The sequence below is a fragment of the Thermobia domestica genome, chromosome 14, assembly GCF_964235325.1.
Source record: "Thermobia domestica chromosome 14, izTheDome1.hap1.1, whole genome shotgun sequence".
Lineage (NCBI taxonomy): Eukaryota > Metazoa > Arthropoda > Insecta > Zygentoma > Lepismatidae > Thermobia > Thermobia domestica.
In genome coordinates, this window is record NC_137467.1 from 9,289,296 (window position 1) to 9,310,644 (window position 21,349).

Here is a 21,349-nt window from a genome sequence, read left to right on the forward strand (position 1 = left end):
TTAGTAAGGAAAATCGTTGTTGGCGTGGGTTCAAATTCTGCGTTAGGAAAGTTTTTCTTACTATTTTTTAATTTTTTTTATAATACTTCTTTCGTTAAAGTAAGATTAAAATAATATTCAAGAAGTGATTTAACGATTATTTTTAAAAATTTTCATTAAACTTCTTTCATTAAAATAATTTTGCCCTTGTACTTATACAGACCCATAGCAAAAGTAATAATAATAATAATAATAATAATAATAATAATAATAATAATAATAATAATAATAATAATAATAATAATAATAATAATAGGAACGGGTTAGAATGCAATTCAGCATTCGTTTCCGTGCTATGTTGCCAAACCTAATGCCTTCTGGCTAGGGCTGACTGTATTTCGAAAATATGCCTAGGCCAAGGTCCTGGATTTTGAGAACTTAGATTGCGTTAAACGAAGTGGCATGCGCAAATACTTTTACAAATAAAGAAACAAACATTTGGAAAGATAACTAGTGTTGTTATATGTTATTTTAGGAACCCTGCAACTGCTGGTGAAAATTGAATTTAGATATTGACTTGCAATGACGACATCAATATGGCGGCCAAGTTGGAGTGTGCTTTGGTCCCGCGCACTAAAAGATCTCCTCTGTTTGACTTGAGATTTATGTTTAAGGGGTTGTCCACATATTACGTAACGTGCCAACGGGGTGAGGGGGTTCGGCCTTGCGTTACGATGTGTGACAAGTGGGGAGGAGGGGGTTTACGTCTTCGTTACGTAACGTATGTGTTTTTGCTGTCATTTTCTGCAATCTTTTAAATAAATAATTTTATTCAGTTGTTTTCTTTCTTATAAATAAATATTTTGGGGGGAAATTGCGAACATATAGCCTATGTAAATTGAATTCAAAGACGCTACTGGACACTAGCATGACTGGTGACGAACACTTCGTGTATTACAATACAATAAAACTTCGTTTTGTGGCTATCGCAGCATTGCACTTCAGCACACGCTTTTCTGGAGTTAATTCTTAATTATCATAACCATCACTTGAAAATCCCCTCGCGTTCACACTCGTATCGCTATTTCTGAAACTCTTATTTAATACTTTTGATTTGAATCTCTACCCCACTCTATTCTTCTAACGGTTTTCCTTGTGAAACAGAAGAAACTCTTTTTGGTGAGATAATATTTTCCGCGATGGAACGATCCACGATTAGCAGAGCAAAATAAGATATTAAAAACCTATTTCGTCGGATATTCATCTCATACTGATTTTTTTTTTTTTCCAGTTTTGGATTTGAATATTTTTGGAGAAATCTAGTTTATTCGCATTTTGGCACTGATTTAGGGCAAGAAGAGTTTGAAAAGGAATAAACTGAAGTCCAAAGTCCAAAGAAGATGCTTGAAAGCCTGTTCACAAACGATATGTCCCTGCTCTTTCACATGTGAAATCACTTCGAATCTGCGGTCGACGAAGAAAACTTCCTTGCATCGTCGACGAACTTCAAATACATGAATCACCCTGTACCCCGGAAAAGAGTTCGTTGACAGTTCTTTAGATCCTGTTTCACCTGCATCTTTCTGAAGCTTTTGCTCCTTGCCAATTATCGGTGACCAGTGGCGTAGCAGCTGCCCCGGCCATTATTTCCGATAATACATCAGTTTGATCAAAATTTGCGTACTCATGTCCCTCTTTCCCTTATAGAGAAAATACAGCATCTCTAACTTTGATAAGTATGACGTAAAAACTCTATTACGAGCTGCAGTCAGAGCCTCTAGACATCGTGGCATTGAATTTGTTCCTTAGGAATCGCCTGCCACGCTGATAGTATGGCGTGAAGTTTCTAATCAGAGGCTCTAAACGTCATGGATTCGGATATGTTACTGAGGAATCGCCTGCCACGCTGATTGAATGTCATGAAGTTCCTACGTACCAAAATCAGAGGCTCTATACGTCATGTTTTTGTATGTGTTCCAGAAGAATCGCCTACTACGCTGATTGTATGGTGTAAAGTTCCTACGTACCAAAATCAGAGGTTCTATACGTCATGTTTTTGTATGTGTTCCAGAAGAATCGCCTACTACGCTGATTGTATGGTGTAAAGTTCCTACGTACCAAAATCAGAGGTTCTATACGTCATGTTTTTGTATGTATTCCAGAAGAATCGCCTACTACGCTGATTGTATGGTGTAAAGTTTCTACGTATCAAAATCAGGCTATATACGTCATGTTTTTGTATGTGTTCCAGAAGAATTGCCTACTACCCTGATTGTATGGTGTAAAGTTCCTACGTACCAAAATCAGAGGTTCTATACGTCATGTTTTTGTATGTGTTCCAGAAGAATCGCCTACTACGCTGATTGTATGGTGTAAAGTTCCTACGTACCAAAATCAGAGGTTCTATACGTCATGTTTTTGTATGTATTCCAGAAGAATCGCCTACTACGCTGATTGTATGGTGTAAAGTTTCTACGTATCAAAATCAGGCTATATACGTCATGTTTTTGTATGTGTTCCAGAAGAATTGCCTACTACCCTGATTGTATGGTGTAAAGTTCCTACGTACCAAAATCAGAGGTTCTATACGTCATGTTTTTGTATGTGTTCCAGAAGAATCGCCTACTACGCTGATTGTATGGTGTAAAGTTCCTACGTACCAAAATCAGAGGTTCTATACGTCATGTTTTTGTATGTGTTCCAGAAGAATCGCCTACTACGCTGATTGTATGGTGTAAAGTTCCTACGTACCAAAATCAGAGGTTCTATACGTCATGTTTTTGTATGTATTCCAGAAGAATCGCCTACTACGCTGATTGTATGGTGTAAAGTTTCTACTAATCAAAATCAGAGGCTATATACGTCATGTTTTTGTATGTGTTCCAGAAGAATCGCCTACTACGCTGATTGTATGCTGTAAAGTTCCTACGTACCAAAATCAGAGGTTCTATACGTCATGTTTTTGTATGTGTTCCAGAAGAATCGCCTACTACGCTGATTGTATGATGTAAAGTTCCTACGTACCAAAATCAGAGGTTCTATACGTCATGTTTTTGTATGTGTTCCAGAAGAATCGCCTGCCACGCTGATAGTATGGCGTGAAGTTTCTAGAGCTCCTCCGTGGCTAAGCGGTTAGCGTACGCGCCTTTGGCGTGGGAGACACGGGTTCGATTCCCGGCGGGATCTCATGTGGTTCGGATTCCACGTTAATCAGTAGGTCCACGTCTCATATAGCCTCGCTGCTGAAAGGGACGCTAAACTAAAATCAACTCAACGTGAAGTTTCTAATCAGAGGCTCTAAACATCATGGATTCGGATATGTTACTGAGGAATCGCCTGCCACGCTGATTGAATGTCATGAAGTTCCTACGTACCAAAATCAGAGGCTCTCTACGTCATGTTTTTGTATGTGTTCCAGAAGAATCGCCTACTACGCTGATTGTATGGTGTAAAGTTCCTACGTACCAAAATCAGAGGTTCTATACGTCATGTTTTTGTATGTGTTCCAGAAGAATCGCCTACTACGCTGATTGTATGGTGTAAAGTTCCTACGTACCAAAATCAGAGGCTATATACGTCATGTTTTGTATGTGTTCCAGAAGAATCGCCTACTACGCTGATTGTATGGTGTAAAGTTCCTACGTACCAAAATCAGAGGTTCTATACGTCATGTTTTTGTATGTGTTCCAGAAGAATCGCCTACTACGCTGATTGTATGGTGTAAAGTTTCTACGTATCAAAATCAGGCTATATACGTCATGTTTTTGTATGTGTTCCAGAAGAATCTCCTACTACGCTGATTGTATGGTGTAAAGTTCCTACGTACCAAAATCAGATGTTCTATACGTCATGTTTTTGTATGTGTTCCAGAAGAATCGCCTACTACGCTGATCGTATGGTGTAAAGTTCCTACGTACCAAAATCAGAGGTTCTATACGTCATGTTTTTGTATGTGTTCCAGAAGAATCGCCTACTACGCTGATTGTATGGTGTAAAGTTTCTACGTATCAAAATCAGAGGCTATATACGTCATGTTTTTGTATGTGTTCCAGAAGAATCGCCTACTACGCTGATTGTATGGTGTAAAGTTTCTACGTATCAAAATCAGAGGCTATATACGTCATGTTTTTGTATGTGTTCCAGAAGAATCTCCTACTACGCTGATTGTATGATGTAAAGTTCCTACGTACCAAAATCAGAGGTTCTATACGTCATGTTTTTGTATGTGTTCCAGAAGAATCGCCTACTATGCTGATTGTATGGTGTAAAGTTCCTACGTACCAAAATCAGAGGTTCTATACGTCATGTTTTTGTATGTGTTCCAGAAGAATCTCCTACTACGCTGATTGTATGATGTAAAGTTCCTACGTACCAAAATCAGAGGTTCTATACGTCATGTTTTTGTATGTGTTCCAGAAGAATCGCCTACTATGCTGATTGTATGGTGTAAAGTTCCTACGTACCAAAATCAGAGGTTCTATACGTCATGTTTTTGTATGTGTTCCAGAAGAATCGCCTACTACGCTGATTGTATGGTGTAAAGTTCCTACGTATCAAAATCAGAGGCTATATACGTCATGTTTTTGTATGTGTTCCAGAAGAATCGCCTACTACGCTGATTGTATGGTGTAAAGTTTCTACGTATCAAAATCAGAGGCTATATACGTCATGTTTTTGTATGTGTTCCAGAAGAATCGCCTACTACGCTGATTGTATGGTGTAAAGTTCCTACGTACCAAAATCAGAGGTTCTATACGTCATGTTTTTGTATGTGTTCCAGAAGAATCGCCTACTACGCTGATTGTATGGTGTAAAGTTCCTACGTACCAAAATCAGAGGTTCTATACGTCATGTTTTTGTATGTGTTCCAGAAGAATCGCCTACTACGCTGATTGTATGGTGTAAAGTTCCTACGTACCAAAATCAGAGGCTATATACCGTCAAATGGGGTGAATAGAAACATGGGGGTGAATAGAAACAAAACTCCCAGATTAGTTTTGGATTTATCTGGACGATAAATTAATCAAGAAAACTGAAATTTCTTAACATAGTCTTATACGGCTAAAGTGTCCAGGGCAGAGACAAAATGTTTTACTGAGTTGGGAACACTGAGGTAGACGGCGGTAGCATTAATGTGTTACTGAAATCTTACACGGTATTTTAGCGCTCCTTAAACTTTCTTGGTAAGTATGACATTTTCATATTTGTTGCATTTGAACATATGCCTATTTTGTAGTTTGTTGTTTCATTTACTGTCGTTCATAGTAAAAGTTTTCCTTTCGTAAATTATTTTTAATCAAAATTTAACTTTACTGGATTATTGTTATGATTTTTAATTAGTGGGGTGAATAGAAACACTTCTTGGGAAATTCTTGAAATTCCTCAAGGAGTGGAAAATTCTTGAGGAGCAGAAAAAAGGACCTGATAGGAATGTATCAACCATCTCTAAGAACAAATTTCCAAGTCTTCTGAAAAAAAAAAGTGAAACTGAAGGAGGAAAATATCAGGGCTGGATTTGAAAAGTGTGGAATTTTTCCCCTTTGCCGAAACCAAATACTGAGGATGTTGCCAAAAAAAGACAATGAACGAGAAGAAACAGAACAGCAAAAGTCATCTCAGACTGTAAACCGTTCCCTTATGGATCTTCTCAGGAGCATGAGAGAAGATGAAAAAATTAAATAAGGGAAGAAGAGAGTACGAATAGATGTTTCTGGTAAGAGTTTTGGTTTGTTTTCTGAAAATGATACATTTTCATCAAATCACAACGAAACTCAACCTACCTTTGTATTGTCGGAAGAGGAGAAAGACGACACTCCAGAAGACAACATTCCAGATGATTACGAACTAGATGATGGTTTTCTAAAGCTAGTGATTTTGCTGTGGTAAATTGAGAAGCTAAAACTCGATGAGACTATTCAGCACCCAAGTGCGAAAATGGGAACATGATGCATATGTGGGAGTGTTTTATAAGAGAGCACATAAACAATTAAATTTTCAGAACGAAACTGTTGGGTTTTATTAGGAGTTCGTCAGCACGCTTTAAGTATATGATAACTTTCGGGCCCCTTCGTGGCTAAGCGGTTAGCGTACGCGCCTTTGGTGTGGGAGACCCAGGTTCGATTCCCGGCGGGAGCTCATGTAGTTCTGATTCTACGTTAATCAGTAGGTCCACGTCTCATATAGCCTCGCTGCTGAACGGGACGTAAACCTCAAAATCAACTCAACTCATGATAAGTTTCCCTGATGATTTCAGTGGTTTAAATCTTATTCAAATATCATCAAAACTATATGGTCGTTTATACCTATATTGTGCATTGTATTGTTTTATAAGTTTGTAACTTATGTAATACTGGTCTTATTGAACTAATATCTTGCAGGTATCAAATAAATAGTTCGTTTCAACAAATACGCTGTTTCTTTTTTACCTTTCCAATAGTATAAAAGAAACAACAAGAAAATAAAGTAATTGTTTCTATTCACCCCAAGGGTAGGGGTGAATAGAAACATTAAGAAAAATCAAGGTGAAGAAAAGTGGAGTTGATAAATTAATATGACGTTTAATGAAATTCATTAGCATATTAAGACCTTTCTTTTGGAATAATCTGATACGCGAAATCTTTAACATTACCAGACTTATATTCTCATATAGCCAAAAATGTGTTTCTATTCACCCCATTTGACGGTACGTCATGTTTTTGTATGTGTTCCAGAAGAATCGCCTACTACGCTGATTGTATGGTGTAAAGTTCCTACGTACCAAAATCAGAGGCTCTATACGTCATGTTTTTGTATGTGTTCCAGAAGAATCGCCTACTACGCAGATTGTATGGTGTAAAGTTTCTACGTATCAAAATCAGAGGCTCTATACGTCATGTTTTTGTGTGTGTTCCAGAAGAATCGCCTACTACGCTGATTGTATGGCGTAAAGTTTCTACGTATCAAAATCAGAGGCTATATACGTCATGTTTTTGTATGTGTTCCAGAAGAATCGCCTACTACGCTGATTGTATGGTGTAAAGTTCCTACGTACCAAAATCAGAGGTTCTATACGTCATGTTTTTGTATGTGTTCCAGAAGAATCGCCTACTACGCTGATTGTATGGTGTAAAGTTCCTACGTACCAAAATCAGAGGCTATATACGTCATGTTTTTGTATGTGTTCCAGAAGAATCGCCTACTACGCTGATTGTATGGTGTAAAGTTCCTACGTACCAAAATCAGAGGCTCTATACGTCATGTTTTTGTATGTGTTCCAGAAGAATCGCCTACTACGCGGATTGTATGGTGTAAAGTTCCTACGTATCAAAATCAGAGGCTCTATACGTCATGTTTTTGTATGTGTTCCAGAAGAATCGCCTACTACGCTGATTGTATGGTGTAAAGTTCCTACGTACCAAAATCAGAGGCTCTATACGTAATGTTTTTGTATGTGTTCCAGAAGAATCGCCTACTACGCTGATTGTATGGTGTAAAGTTTCTACGTATCAGAATCAGAGGCTCTATACGTAATGTTTTTGTATGTTTTCCAGAGGAATCGCCTACTACGCTGATTGTATAGTGTAAAGTTTCTACGTACCAAAATCAGAGGCTCTGGGTATATGTTGTGGCTTTGGATATATTTCTGAGGAAATTGCCTGCCCCACTGATTATGGCATGAAGTTTCTAGATACTAAAATACCAGTGGTCGAAGTGAGACGGTATGCCGTGGTATGCCATACCGCCTCTGGTTTATCAGTCATCAAGACATACCATCACTGGAGAGTGGATGCTAAATACCTTTAACTGTAACTCTAACTAACTCTATGGCCTATGATACCCGGAGGTTCAATGCCGCGTTCACAAAAGCTTTCCACTGACTTCTATCCTTAGCTAACTGCATCCAGTTACTACTTTGTATTCCAATTTCTGCGACATCCATCTTAATATTGTCCTCCCATCTGCGCCTAAGTCTTCCTAATGGTCGTTTTCCGATTGGTCTTCCAGTCGGAATACCTTTAATAAATCCATTTTTATACACAGTAACTATCAAATAGCTTTTCACGTAAAAAGATTTAACTTCTTAGGCGGCCAATCGAAGGGGTCGCAACGCGTTTTTATTGCTCATGCATGCGCTTGGAATACGCTGACCATGTATTTAAATATGAATGGTTATTCACAATGTGCTGCAAACGCAAAATCAATAAAATAACGCTCAGAAAACGTTGGCTCGAGCGTATTTGGTGCGTTTCGGAACAATAGACCTCCTGCTGTTTTAAAGATGTCTAAAGGACGGAAAAAGAAGAAAGACGTGTTGCCAGGCAAGGGGATTTTAGCAAGAAAGAGTTGCTTTGAAGACGCTTTGTGCAGAGTATTGGAACTCTGCTATGATAGAACTGGACCTGGCACAAAAAATAATAAATAAATAAAGAAAAAAGTAAAAGAAAAATGGTAACCCTGACTGTCTCACAGTAAGATTTATAACTCTGGAGAAAGTAAAATTACCGAGTAGACACCTAGGTCGCGTTCGCTGCAGGGGGTAACGCATTCTCGAATAGCCATACACTTAATGCATATAAATCATGTTTTGAGCATGGGCGAATTTAGCGATTATCTTCTGTGGCGTGTATCTTCCGGGCGCTTGGAATATCTCTTAGTCGAGTAGAGGGTCCGGGAGTTTTTCCGCAAGAAACTGTTAATATAAAAACTAGGTTTTTGAGTATTTTAGTGTATAATTCTCTATAATATAAGGGGATATTTTCTCCCCAGAAAGTTGTTGGCAGGGGATCAAAGTCTCTCCATATCATTCCCCCGTAACTACAGAGAAGTTCTCCAATGGTTTTGAGTCAGTATATAAATAGAAATGCAATCTTTTAGGCAACATACCCTCACTGTATTTCAACTATTAGATAGCCAGTATGTCGAGTCAAAATCGTAAAAACACATACCGCCTCTACTTTTTTTTCCACTTCGAACACTGCTCTATACATCATGACTTCGAATGTATTGCTGAAGAATTGCCTGCCAGACTGATTATGGCATGAAGTTTCTACATACTAAAGTAAGAGGCTTTGTACGCCATGCTTTTGGATGTATTCCTGAGTAATCGCCTGCCACGTTGATTGTATGGCGTGAAGTTTCTCAGTAAAATCAGAGGCTCTATACGTTGTGGGTTTGGATGTGTTCCAGAGGAATAGCCTGCCACGCTGATTGTATGGCGTGAAGTTTCTATGTACCAAAATCAGAGGCTTTATACGTCATAGCGCTCAGATGTATTCCTGAAGAATCACGAAGTATCTAGTCCAAAATCAGAGAATCCATACGATATGGCTATGGATGTTTTTAAGAAATTGCCTGCACGGTGATTGTGTGGCGTGAAATTTAAACGTACCAAGATCAGAGGCTGTATACGTCATGGTTTTGGATGTGTTCCTGAAGAATGGCCTGCCACGCTGATTGTATTGCGTGATGTTTCTACGTATTAAAATCAGAGGTTCGTATACGTTGTGGCTTTAAATATATTTAAGAGTTGCTTGCCTTGCTGATTGTATCTATGGCGTAAAGCTTATATGTAATAAAATAAGAGCCCCTATATGTCATAGCGCTGGATATGTTCCTGAGAAATTGCTTGACACGCTTATTGGATGGAGTTAAGCCTCTACATACTAATCATGGTCTGTATAGTAGTAGCGTTTGACCGATTCTTGGGCAATCGCTCACCACGCTGATTCTATGATTGCTCTGTACGATGTAGACCTATATCTCACGGAGCCGTGACGAACCATATGTCAATAAACTATATCCTATTTAAGTTTGATGAGCGGCATGTCAAGTTAGAGAAGTAGCAGCGCCTGATGGTCCTCGAAGAAGCCTTGCACGTTCCCGAGTACCAGATGTACCAGTTAATAATGCGGATTTGGTAAGCAAAGGAAATACGAAAAGTTCAACGGAAACAACAAAAGGGGTTTATTCAAAGTAATGCCCATTGCTATCTACACATTGCTTCCATCTTTCAGGCAATTTGTGGATACTGTCCCAAAAGAACTTAGTGTCCTTGGAAGAGTCCCACTTTTCCACATCTTTATACGTTCGGAAGTACTGCTCAGAAAGTGCGTGTGCCATCGACCCGAGCAAGGTCTGCTGAATAGGGTGGGTGAGCTAATATTTCCCAGCCTAGGTTCTTTAACGTGTCTTTAACAGGTTTTGAAGTGTGTGATGACGCGTTATCATGAGGCAAAATTATTTTGCCGTGTCTTGGTCGTTTCACGATAAAAGTCTGGCTGAGATTGATGATTTGTTGTCGGTAGCGATCACTATTAACGGTTTCACCGGGTTTGAGAAGCTCATAGTACACTACACCCTCCTGATCCCATCACACACAGAGCATTGTCTTTTATCCAAACCGATTTGGCCTTGCAGTCGATGTTGATGGTTGACCTGGATGAACCCACGACATTTTGCGTTTAGGATTTTCAAAATAAAGCCACTTTTCGTCACCAGTCATTATGCGATGTAGAAAGGATTTTCTTTGGTGACGTTGAAGTAGGATTTCACAGGTGATTTTTCGATTTTCCATCTGTCTCTCAGTCAGTTCATCTGGCACCCATTTCCCTTCCTTCAAAACCTTATCCATTGCTTTAAAACGATTGGAAACTGCTGAGCAACGTTCAGTCTTTTGGTGAGTTGTTTCTGAGTTTGACACGCATTCATCCAATAATGTTTGCAGTTCTTGGTCGTCAAACTTTTTCGGTTGGCCTGGTCGTTCGACGTCTTTAACATTGAAATCGCCCTTCTTAAAGCATTTAAACCAGCGTTCACACGTATCTTGAGATGGATTATGTTTACCTTAAGGTTTCCGAAGAATTCGAAAACTTTCAGGATCACTTTTGTTCAAAATGAAGTAATGAAGTAACACTTCGCGCACATGCTCTTTTTTCCGCACGAACTTTGCCATGTCTAAGCATAAAAAAATTTATATGCAGTTAACAGCTTCGTCCCACTTGATCACCGAGGACTGCACACTTCTTATCGCTAGAACGAAATAGCACACACCTAATATCGAACCGAAAGCACTGTTTCAACACCACGTATCGAACAAAATCCGCATTACTAACTGGAACACTTGGTATGTGGCCGAGCATTGTCCTGTTGAAAGACGAGGTCCAGCGCTGTCTTAAGGAAGAATATGACATCGACTTTTACAATTTTCTTGATATAGCGATCGTTGGTGAAGGTGGCCTAAATGTGTAGTAGCTGAAACTTCAATCATACTCGACATCATCACACCGTCACACATAGACGATGTCTTATCCCGTGATATACTCGCAGCACGTGACCCACTACAAGACTGGGTCGTTTGCAGGGTTACGTTCTGTTAAATGCTTATACACATGTATCAGTCTGTCTTTATGCTGTGTACGCCCACTCATTTCACGGTTGGGAAGCCACCTTCACATACACAGTAATTCGTTTGTGTCGCGCCCTTCCTCATCGATGACGCATGGTTACGCTTCCTATTTACTTGTTCACGTTTCATTACCTGAATGCTATTAAAAACCGTTGTTTTGCAATACTACTACGAGCATCGGACCTAGGACGCTGCTCGATCCACGTAGGTGCTATTCCGTTAAAATTGTAATTACTCGTGGGTCATACTACAGGTGCAAATCAAGGTATTGCAGTCATTACACCTATCTGTTACAATTTTCACAAATGTAGTTATTACCCTTCAAAAAATCTATGTATTGTACGTAGTTGCATAACCTTTGTGGGTTACTAATTCTAATACTAAAATTCGTGCATTGGAACTCTGTAAGGTAATGAGTAGTATACGAAACAGTGTAGTACGGAATCGTGTGCAAAGTGAGAGGCCTCTTTTTCAAGGTGAACAAATTAGGGTTGCTTCATCGAATGGAGCAAGTTATCATAAATTATCAAAGTGTTAAGTCAGTCGAGAATACAGTGTCCAAGGTAATGTTAGCGTACATAATTAGCAGACAGCATCAGAGAAGAGGAATAGAATAATTCATGAAAACAAAGCCTAGCTGAGAAAGATCGCCAAACGTTGTTACAAAGAGCTGTAGATCTAATGCGGTATAATTCACGACAGAAATCAGTAAACATGTAGACCTGTTTTTACAATCATAGGCTAGCGGGAGCATGACGTTGGGTTGCGATTTTGGAATAGCCGGTGGCTACGTAGTCCGTAAAAGACCTTAACGAGAACGAAAGATGGACCACCGATGATAGCATAATATGGTCCAATTACTCATCTTTTTTCATGTTTAGTAACATGTCAAGTTTATGTGTGGCAGATGCACAAAAGGCGTATGCTCTGAATGGACTATATTCTACCTTTGAACTAATAATAATTAATTAGATACCCACGCGATTTGATAAGTAGATTGTAACGTTTTAGCATGATGTTCACTAAGTTATGTAGTGTCTGTACTTCAATGCAATGTTGTCCGACATCGTTTATTCCTTCAATTATCTAATTGGTTGTAGATGTCATTGTACGAACCATAACCTTCAAATTATATCATAAACTTTGAATAGGATTTAAGCCCGGTGAATTACCGGTCTAAGGAAGTGATGTAACATGTTACAAGAACAGAATATAATCTTTTGTAACTCGGGGACGGTAGAAAGGGTGCAATCGTCATGAAAAATAAAGCATTCACCGTTGAATACATCTCTTCCCGAAGGTATTATTTTAGTCTGAAGAATCATTCTGTATGTTTGAGGATTAACAACACCTTCACAAATATTGATTCTACTGACCCCACTGAAAGAAAAAGATCCCAAATCATGATAGGGTACTTCGAGATTTTAACAGTATACGCAGAACAAAGTGCTTCACCAGACATACGATACACCCTGGCATGTGAATCATTTCCATAAATGTTGATTTTTATCTCATCACTGAACAGTACTTTGAGCTATTGTTTAAGGCATGGCTTCTTAACAGCTCTGTATGAACGCAAAGACACAGATTTCAACTTGTTTCTCACTGTACGTGAACAAACATTGACACTAGATGTTTCCCGCCAACTCATTGCAAGATCTTGTGATGACTGACATCTGCCTGCAAGATACAACCGTCGCAATGCACTGTTTTGTTTAGGGGAGGATTTTACTTTTCGACATCTACCAATTCTTCCACTTTTTAAGCACCCTGCTTCCCAAATCTTAGCCAAGTGCCTAGCTACTGTGTTTTTGTGCATTTTCATAATCCGCGCAATTTCAGCATTGGTTTTGCCACCCTTGCGTAATGTTCGAATTTTACTGGCTTTTGTCCGTGTTCCATTTCATGTCCGATGTAAATGAATTACACAACTTTTCTTCTAAAATGCACACTAGTTTCACTAGACGTTTGGTAACTTCAACACTCCGTGTGTGTAATCCTGAACACCTGCACAACGAGAATGGATAGAAGAATGGTACAGCACGATTGAGAGGTTGATTATATAGTCAAGTGCGGACGTCACAGTAAGTATGAATAACCACATTTCTCTATAGCTTATATTTCTTAAGAGATAATATAGCCCAAGACATTCTCTTTCATGCATTATAAGAAGTGTGGTGCATTGAACGCAAAATGAATACATTTTCGTTTGTTCTTGTATTTGTTGGATTGCTTTCAAATTTGCACGAACTATTATAAACTTGCAGGGATATTATTAAATATATAAATAAAAGCTGAACTAACATTTGCGACGAATTTCCTTGCGCTACTGTGGCTTCATCTGGGTATTCGATTATGAAAAGAATTAGATGTCAATTATTTTAGTACGAAAATTACAGCCGTCTATTTAGTGACTAAAGCTATAGGGTAAATACCACTAAGTACAGTAAACCTACCTTCGTATCTCGGATATTTATATTCTTTGGGTATAATTTCGACCTGCTCTGTGATCTTGACCGCTACTATGTCTGTCTGTTTCATTGGGTACCTGGTTACCTCATATAAGTTTATAATTATTTTGATGGTATATTGTATGAAATAAATGTGAGAAAACAAGATTCTGAAAGCAACAAGAAATGTAACATTTTTAACAATCTTCACAAACTAAAAAAAAAAAAAAAAAAAAAAACAAACATGGTAGCGTACCATCAGGGTGCGAAATCATCTCATTCAAAGTGAGGGGGAAGTTCTTTTAAACGTAATACCTGTACACAACATCGTAACCTATCAGAAAGAAAAGAAGCTAACCTAAGCTTATCAGCTTGCCGCAAAACACATTCATTTCCAATTATGCTATTCCGTGTTGAATAAAACTTGAACAATGCAAGAAAAATGCACTCTGAACTAAAACGTTGTGCTTTATTTTATTGACCTTCAATGTGTCCTACAATCTTGCATTAGTAAGCCATCAAAATTAGAAATAAGGGTATTGTTCTAACTGGTGACCTACCAGGCTAGGTTATTACCTAGTGTTACACCTAAAAATGATTGGCCATTTAAGTATTTAATTTTATTCTTTTACAAATATAAATTCGTGTCTATTAGCTCATATTCTTTATTAATATAACCACAAGTTAAAAGAATATTGGTTAGGTGATAGCTCGGTAGGTTACCAGTCAAAACAATACCGATATGAGAAACTGTATAACAAATAAAAATTACAGCCATCCTTTAAATCTGACAAACACGAGACTACGTGTAACCTGCCAGCACTCTTTATAGAAACAAATTATGTTCATACTTATCTTCATTGTTCCGTATAGTGGTATATTTACTGTCTGCCAGCCATATGGCGCCCCTCCTTAACCCAAGACTGTGCCACACTCAATGCGTTCCACATATTCAAGGGTCCACACAATTTAACTGGCATCAAGGCTTCTAATGTCTCTATTGTCAATCGATTTCTTTCATAACTTTTCAAGTCATGTGCATCACTGAAAAGACGCTCACACTCTGCAGTCGACAGTGGAACTGATTTTATTTTCCCTAACAGCAGTTTAAATACCGGAAGATCATCGATAGATTTGAGACCATATTTCAAATGTCTCCATTCTATTACAGCTATAGATGGATCTATACCCAATAATTGAACAGCCTTATAGACATCAGAATTGCCGTACAATGGGCTAAGTTTCTTTGAACTTAAAGTTTCATCAAATACTTTCAAGTAGGAAATCAGTTCATCTGCTGGAAATCTTCTTGGTCGTTCATCTAAAATCCCTTGTAAGATTTGACATCTTACTCGCTCGAATTGAAATGATGTCGAGTCACTGTCAACACAATAACACAGATACTTCTCTTTGCAATTTGCGAGATAAACGTAATCATTTTCTTTCATTTCAGTAAGAGTTGTGCAGAAGACACAAGACAAATAATCAATTATGGATGGATAGTCTCTATATACGGCTAAGAGCACATCATTTTCACTGGAAATCCAACGGATTCGAAACAATTTCTTTACTTTAAAAACACCTTCTTCACCAATGACTTTGGCAATGTTTTCGAGGCCAGCAAATGCAGAAGGCTTACTGAAGACTTTATAAAGTTCGTCAAGCAGATTTTTGAAGTGGTGTACTGCGTTCAAGACTCCAAAAACTTTTTCTGTTACTAAATCAAGCCTATGAGCCATGCAATGAATACTGACTAAGTTGGGAGCAAAATTTCTTCTAATGTGAGCAGCAACTCCATCGTGCTTACCTATGAAAACCGATGCGCCATCTGGTCTAAGACCCGCAAGCTTCTTTTTAATAATATCAGAATCTATGCCATCCTTTGCGAAAGGTTCAATAATCTTCATTTCTATTGCTTTTGCGTCTGCTTTTTCAATGCGTACTAGTTTATGAAAACAGCTTCAAGCAATATTCCTCTCATCCACGTATGTAATATACAGAATCAAAACGACCCGCTCGGGAGAGTAATACTCCCGGAAGTGCGTTTTTCCGCGCGCTACTCTAGCCAGCTGTTTTACGCGCTATCCTAGTCAGTTGTTTTAAGTTGGTAACAAAATTTATATCATGAAGTACAAGGGGAACAAAACGAGCTCTATATCATGGAGTACAAGGGCATAAGTACTACAACTACTTACCTGCACAAAAGTAAATAAATCACTTTTTTAAGTATTATTTTCATATTATTTTAATTTAATAAGTGTTATAAAAACGTAAAAAAATGTAAAAAAAAAAAAAAAAACTTTCCTCGGGCCAGGTTTGAACTCACGCCAAAAGAGAATTTTATTACTAGCATATAGCGCTAGCCCACTCGGCCACTAAGGCCAACAGCAGTAAGCGTTTGATTTCTGGTATTTTAATGCAACGTGGCAAGAAGTGGATAACGGCAACCAATCAGAAGTGTGTTTCTTGTTTCTACTTCCGGGAGCATTACTCTCCCGAGTTAGTCCTGAATCAAATGCTTTTCAGAGAATCGATCTGTAGACTCATCAATGGATATAGAGTAGCAATCAGTAGACTTAAAAAATGTTACAAATTTCTTGTGTAGCTGGTCTGCAATGAAACGTGTTCTCAAAGCAGCACTTTTGTCTGTATGGAGGTGACTTCCCATGTCTAAACCATTTGCACGTTGTAATTTAATCAGTTCTGGGTGATCCCTGAAACTCCAACCTTGCTTTGCACTAGTATATACAGTACGAAATACCTAGGTACTTTTACCGTTACACCCAATTGCTATTCTAGCTTTCTCAGACACGTTTCCCTTGCTATCTCTGCGCTTTTTCCCAGTGCCTTTTTCTGACGAGTAACTTCTGCATCTAAGCACAACCGATGAACTGAACTTAGTTCATGTCTGTATACGGCATCCAAAATTTTCTGTTTCTTTTTCCGAGAAACACTTTTCGATGACCACGGCAAGTCATTATTGACAGTTTTAATCTTATTGTTTTTACATACGAAAGAAGCATGCAGTTTACAAACATTACACATCATCACCTCCTGTCCTGCTTTCATTTCGAAAATAAGCCATGATCTATCTTGTTTCACGAATTCTGAAATCTTTTCCATTCCATGGGCGGTTGACTTTCTTCTAACAATGTTACATTTTGGTTCATTTTACTTGACATTGTTTTATCACTACCATCACACGAACTCTCTAACAAATATATCTTAGAAGCTTCCATCACATTTGCACTAAAACATTTCTTCTCAGCTTCACCCGTTTCACCACTACTGCATTCGTCCCTGCTTTTGTTCGTGAATAGCGACCATTATTAGTAGCATGCGAATTGTCACTATTTAGTTTGCGAACTTTATTGTCTGACTCAGAATTAACGTTGAAGTAGTTTGTAATTACATTATTCTTAGCACACTTCCTACGTTTCATTTTTGTTGCATTCAAGTAGTCAATTACACCGCACTCAAGTATGATCACCTTAGTAGTAGAAGGACAAGAAAGAATAGTTACTTCGAATTTTATCCCTATTTTGTTTTCAGAGTTGCCGGATCAAAGCACAGTTTAATTATTCACTGCATTTTATTTTTGCTTAACGCTAACTGCACTTAGATGACTTTCATTATAGTTGTATTAATGGGGTACGTGTGCCTTTGAAAGTATTTTGTAGCAAAACTAACGTTACATTTTCAAGAAATATGTATGATTTCTGACAAATACCTGCATATTCTCTTCCCCCCCAGTAACTCTGCGGTGAGGGGGATTATTTTCCAAAAAACAGGAAGTGAGGGGGAATTCCCCCTCATCCCCCCATGATTTCGCACCCTGCGTACCATTTTGTAACGAATACTTCAACGTCCACACGTTAAATCTTCCATATTTTGATAACTAAGAATTTTTTTCACTAGAAACGTTTCCTTTATAACGGGTGAAAAACGTTTTTGTTTACGAAATGTTTGAAACAATCTTATATATAAAAGAGAACGTACAAAATCCTTTGTTCCCTCATCACGCTAATACGGCTGAACCAATTTCTTTTATTTTTGGGGGGTTATTAGGATTTGGACCCTAGATGGTTTTTATCATATCACTTTAATTTTTAATTACCAGTGTCTTGAGATAATTGACCATTCAAGTGTCCATAACGTACAAATCCTTTGTTAGTTATTCATCATAGGTAAAAATAAACGTATTTATATGCAACCCGCACGACCGTGTCACTCGGCGGGTTAACATAAATGACAGGCGATATAATGTTAACATTTACTGCAATCACTTGAAAGCGAAAAAGTAAAAATTATCTAAGTAACAAAGTTTATTGCGTTCCGGGGTGACCGCAGCGAAGCGGGGCGGGTTAACATAAATGACAGGCGATATAATGTTAACATTTACTGCAATCTTCTATGGTTTTTATCATATCACTTGAAAGCGAAAAAGTAAAAATTATCTAAGTAACAAAGTTTATTGCGTTCCGGGGTGACCGCAGCGAAGCGGGGTGAACGCTGCTAGTATTAAATACACATAAATTGTCTGCAATATGATTTTCATGCTTCTTTTCACATAGTGTCTTCTCTATTCTTTTATTCCGGTTATCTGAACTACGAAACGTGATCTTACCTCCGCGCTGAGTACTGTGAGCAGATCCAAAGTTTTAATTCGAAAATAATTTGACCCTGACAATTCTTGTTAAAATTAAAACTTGATTTTTCAGTTTTTATTTCTTATTAGCGGAATACCCATTCCTCGCACGGGAAGAATAAGTCTCATTTTGTACATAAAAAAGAGCTGAATATGGATTTAAACGGCACCAGAGGTGTCACTGTGTCTCAGCGACCCAGAAAACCATGGATTCGACAATAATTTTCCATCGTGTATATATATATATATATATATATATATATATATATATATATATATATATATATATATATATATTAGGGTGAAGTGAAAAAATCGAATTTTGAAAATTTGAAATTGGCTAGTGTGCAAAAGTTGTCATTCAGTACCTACAAAATCCACAAAAAATTTCATAAAAATCAGATAATATCTTCTGATTGAAAACTTTACCTTTGAAATAAGAACATTGTTGTTCACCACTATAAGTAGTTTTAATATTTTTAAACCATTAAAATTTGCAGATTATGTAAAAGCCGAATGACAACTTTTGCACATCAGCTGATGTCAGATTTGTTAAATTCGATTTTCTAAAAATAAATAAAAACGTTAAAAAAACTCGATTTTTACCATTTTTCAAGGTCGTTGGGGAGGCAGAAGATATCTGATCTGCATGATTTTTTTTTTCTCAGATTTTGTAGGGACCGAATGACTTTTGCACACTAGCCGATTTCAAATTTGTTAAATTCGATTTTCTAAAAATAAAAAAATGGATTTTTGCCCATTTTTAAGGTCGTTAGGGAGGCAGAAAATATCTGATTTTAAGTTTTTTTTTTTTTGTGTGTGTGTGTGGATTTTGTAGGGACTGAATGACAACTTTTGCACACTAGCCAATTTCAAATTTCCAAACTTCGATGTTTCCACTCCACCTTAATATATATAAAATCTCCTTCTCCAAGTTGCGGGCTGAATTTGGATTTAAGCGGCATCGGAAGTGTCATTTTTCATCTCAGCGACCCCGAAAACTATGGATTCAGTACTAATATTGGTTACTTTCATTTTCTCTCTCTCCCCCTCCCAAGTTGCACCGTCAAAGTGAAACGATAAAATCCATTGCAGCTCCAAACCTCATGTATGTTGAAAATTTGTTCGAGATCGGTCTCGTGGTTCAAGAAGTATAAAATCACAATTTTATATGCCGTCGCCTGAGATTCAACACAAATATATCTCCAATTTTGGCGAATTTGAGTTTTTGACACCATTAGAATCAGCATATGATGGCGCACAATCTGGTTACGTAGTACCATATATCGCGACAAATGACTGTTATTCCCTTAAAAGTAATACCGCGTATAATCAGGCTAACGCTAGTTATCAAACCGTTTTTTTATTTTTTTCTCTCTCTCTTAGAAGTTGGTGAAATGTTACTTCCGCGGTGTTGAATCTTAGGCGACGATATATAGATTATGGACATGTTTAAAAATTTTATAATTTAAAAACTGTGGAATTAACACATATGGTGAAAAACTGAAATTATGCAAGGCTCATGCTTTGTCGCTCTTTAAACTGTCCCTATCTAGGCCACTTTTCTCAAAATTAAGTAAAGATTCTTCTGTTGACATGATGCCAACCGAAATCACAACGCAACGCTGATCGAAATTATACGTTACGAATAAGTATCTCCGAGGTACAAAGGTACATTTACTTTACAGCAAATTCTTCATTTTACTCTGCCCGAAAGAAAGTTCTAGTCCACTTACCTTATCACAGATAGGTGATGTCTCTAAGCCAGTTAGGCATGGGTAGGATAGTCAGTTCTTTTTCCTGTGATACAAATTTATAAACGGAAAGATGTAACTCAGCAATTGAAGTGTAACATGCTAGATCTACTCTCACCTGGATCGTGAGAAAAAAAGATCATCTGGCAACAAGATGGCGCTTCAAGTACAGAATTGGTTGAATTAGGTTTTTTTCCCCCCCAACGATGGATCGGTCTTCATTGTTAGGATGACGCGGCTCTTCTGCAATGCCTCCAAGGTCTCCTTATCTCACTCCCTGTGGCTACCCTACTCTATAAAACGTATACTGTATTTGTTAATTGCATATATATATTTCTCAAAACTATCTAATGCACCGAAGCTGAATGAAGATGTCTATGGAACATATACGAACAAGGAACATAGAAACTGGAGAAGCGTTTCCCACTTAAGCCCTGAAAAATCAAGAGGCCATACAATATTCCCACTGAATTAAAGCGTGAAATGAAGTCGATGGCATTTGAAGGCGGTGTTCCGAGTTCCCTTGAAACGCTGTTAGCAAATGAGAGAGGGCTCTGGTGTTGCCATCTCGTTGTATAGACAGGTTGGATAAAAGTAGTGGCAACTGTTCTCGGGTCAGAGGGCTGTGTGTCAGCACCATAAGGGGTATATGATGATGAAGCGTGGCGAATGGAAATGACTGTTATTCAGTCAAAAGCAGCAATACCGCGAAGCAGAGGAGAAAAGTGAGAGTGACATAATAAAAAGTTTCGGAAAGACGAAGAAGATACGTGGATCAAAATTGAAGTTGCACGTGGGCGCAATGCTCAACATTGTTTTCAGGGATTTCGTGACGATCTTCCCGCCAAAATGAAGGAAACACTTTGCGTGAAGCACTCATCGGAGGCATATGATGATCCCTGCAGGACATTGACATGCTGACAGAGTCCGACGCCTCTCATACATGTAGCAGAAGATAATTGAAATGGAAGGCGATTGCATGGATTTTAACGTGTACCGTGGATAAAGCCATTTACGAATTGTAACAATGTTGCCATTACAGAGTTCCTACTGATCTGGAGAAATCTATTTCTTTGACTTTCACAACAGGTATCGGATGACGTCGACATATAAATAAGGAATAAAAACGGTGAAT

General features: G+C 38.0%; 1 protein-coding gene across 1 annotated transcript; it reads right to left on the minus strand.

The window, feature by feature from the left end:
* Positions 1 to 14,693: 14,693 nt before the first annotated feature.
* On the minus strand, positions 14,694 to 15,719 carry LOC145670675 (E3 SUMO-protein ligase KIAA1586-like). The gene has a single exon (XM_081739467.1). It carries the CDS (start codon positions 15,717 to 15,719, stop codon positions 14,694 to 14,696), a length of 1,026 nt encoding a protein of 341 aa, XP_081595593.1.
* Between the last annotated feature and the right edge of the window lie 5,630 nt (positions 15,720 to 21,349).

Bases quoted from the DNA above. Each gene is read 5' to 3' on its own strand.
- LOC145670675 (XM_081739467.1), bottom strand. From the start codon at position 15,719: ATGAAGATTATTGAACCTTTCGCAAAGGATGGCATAGATTCTGATATT.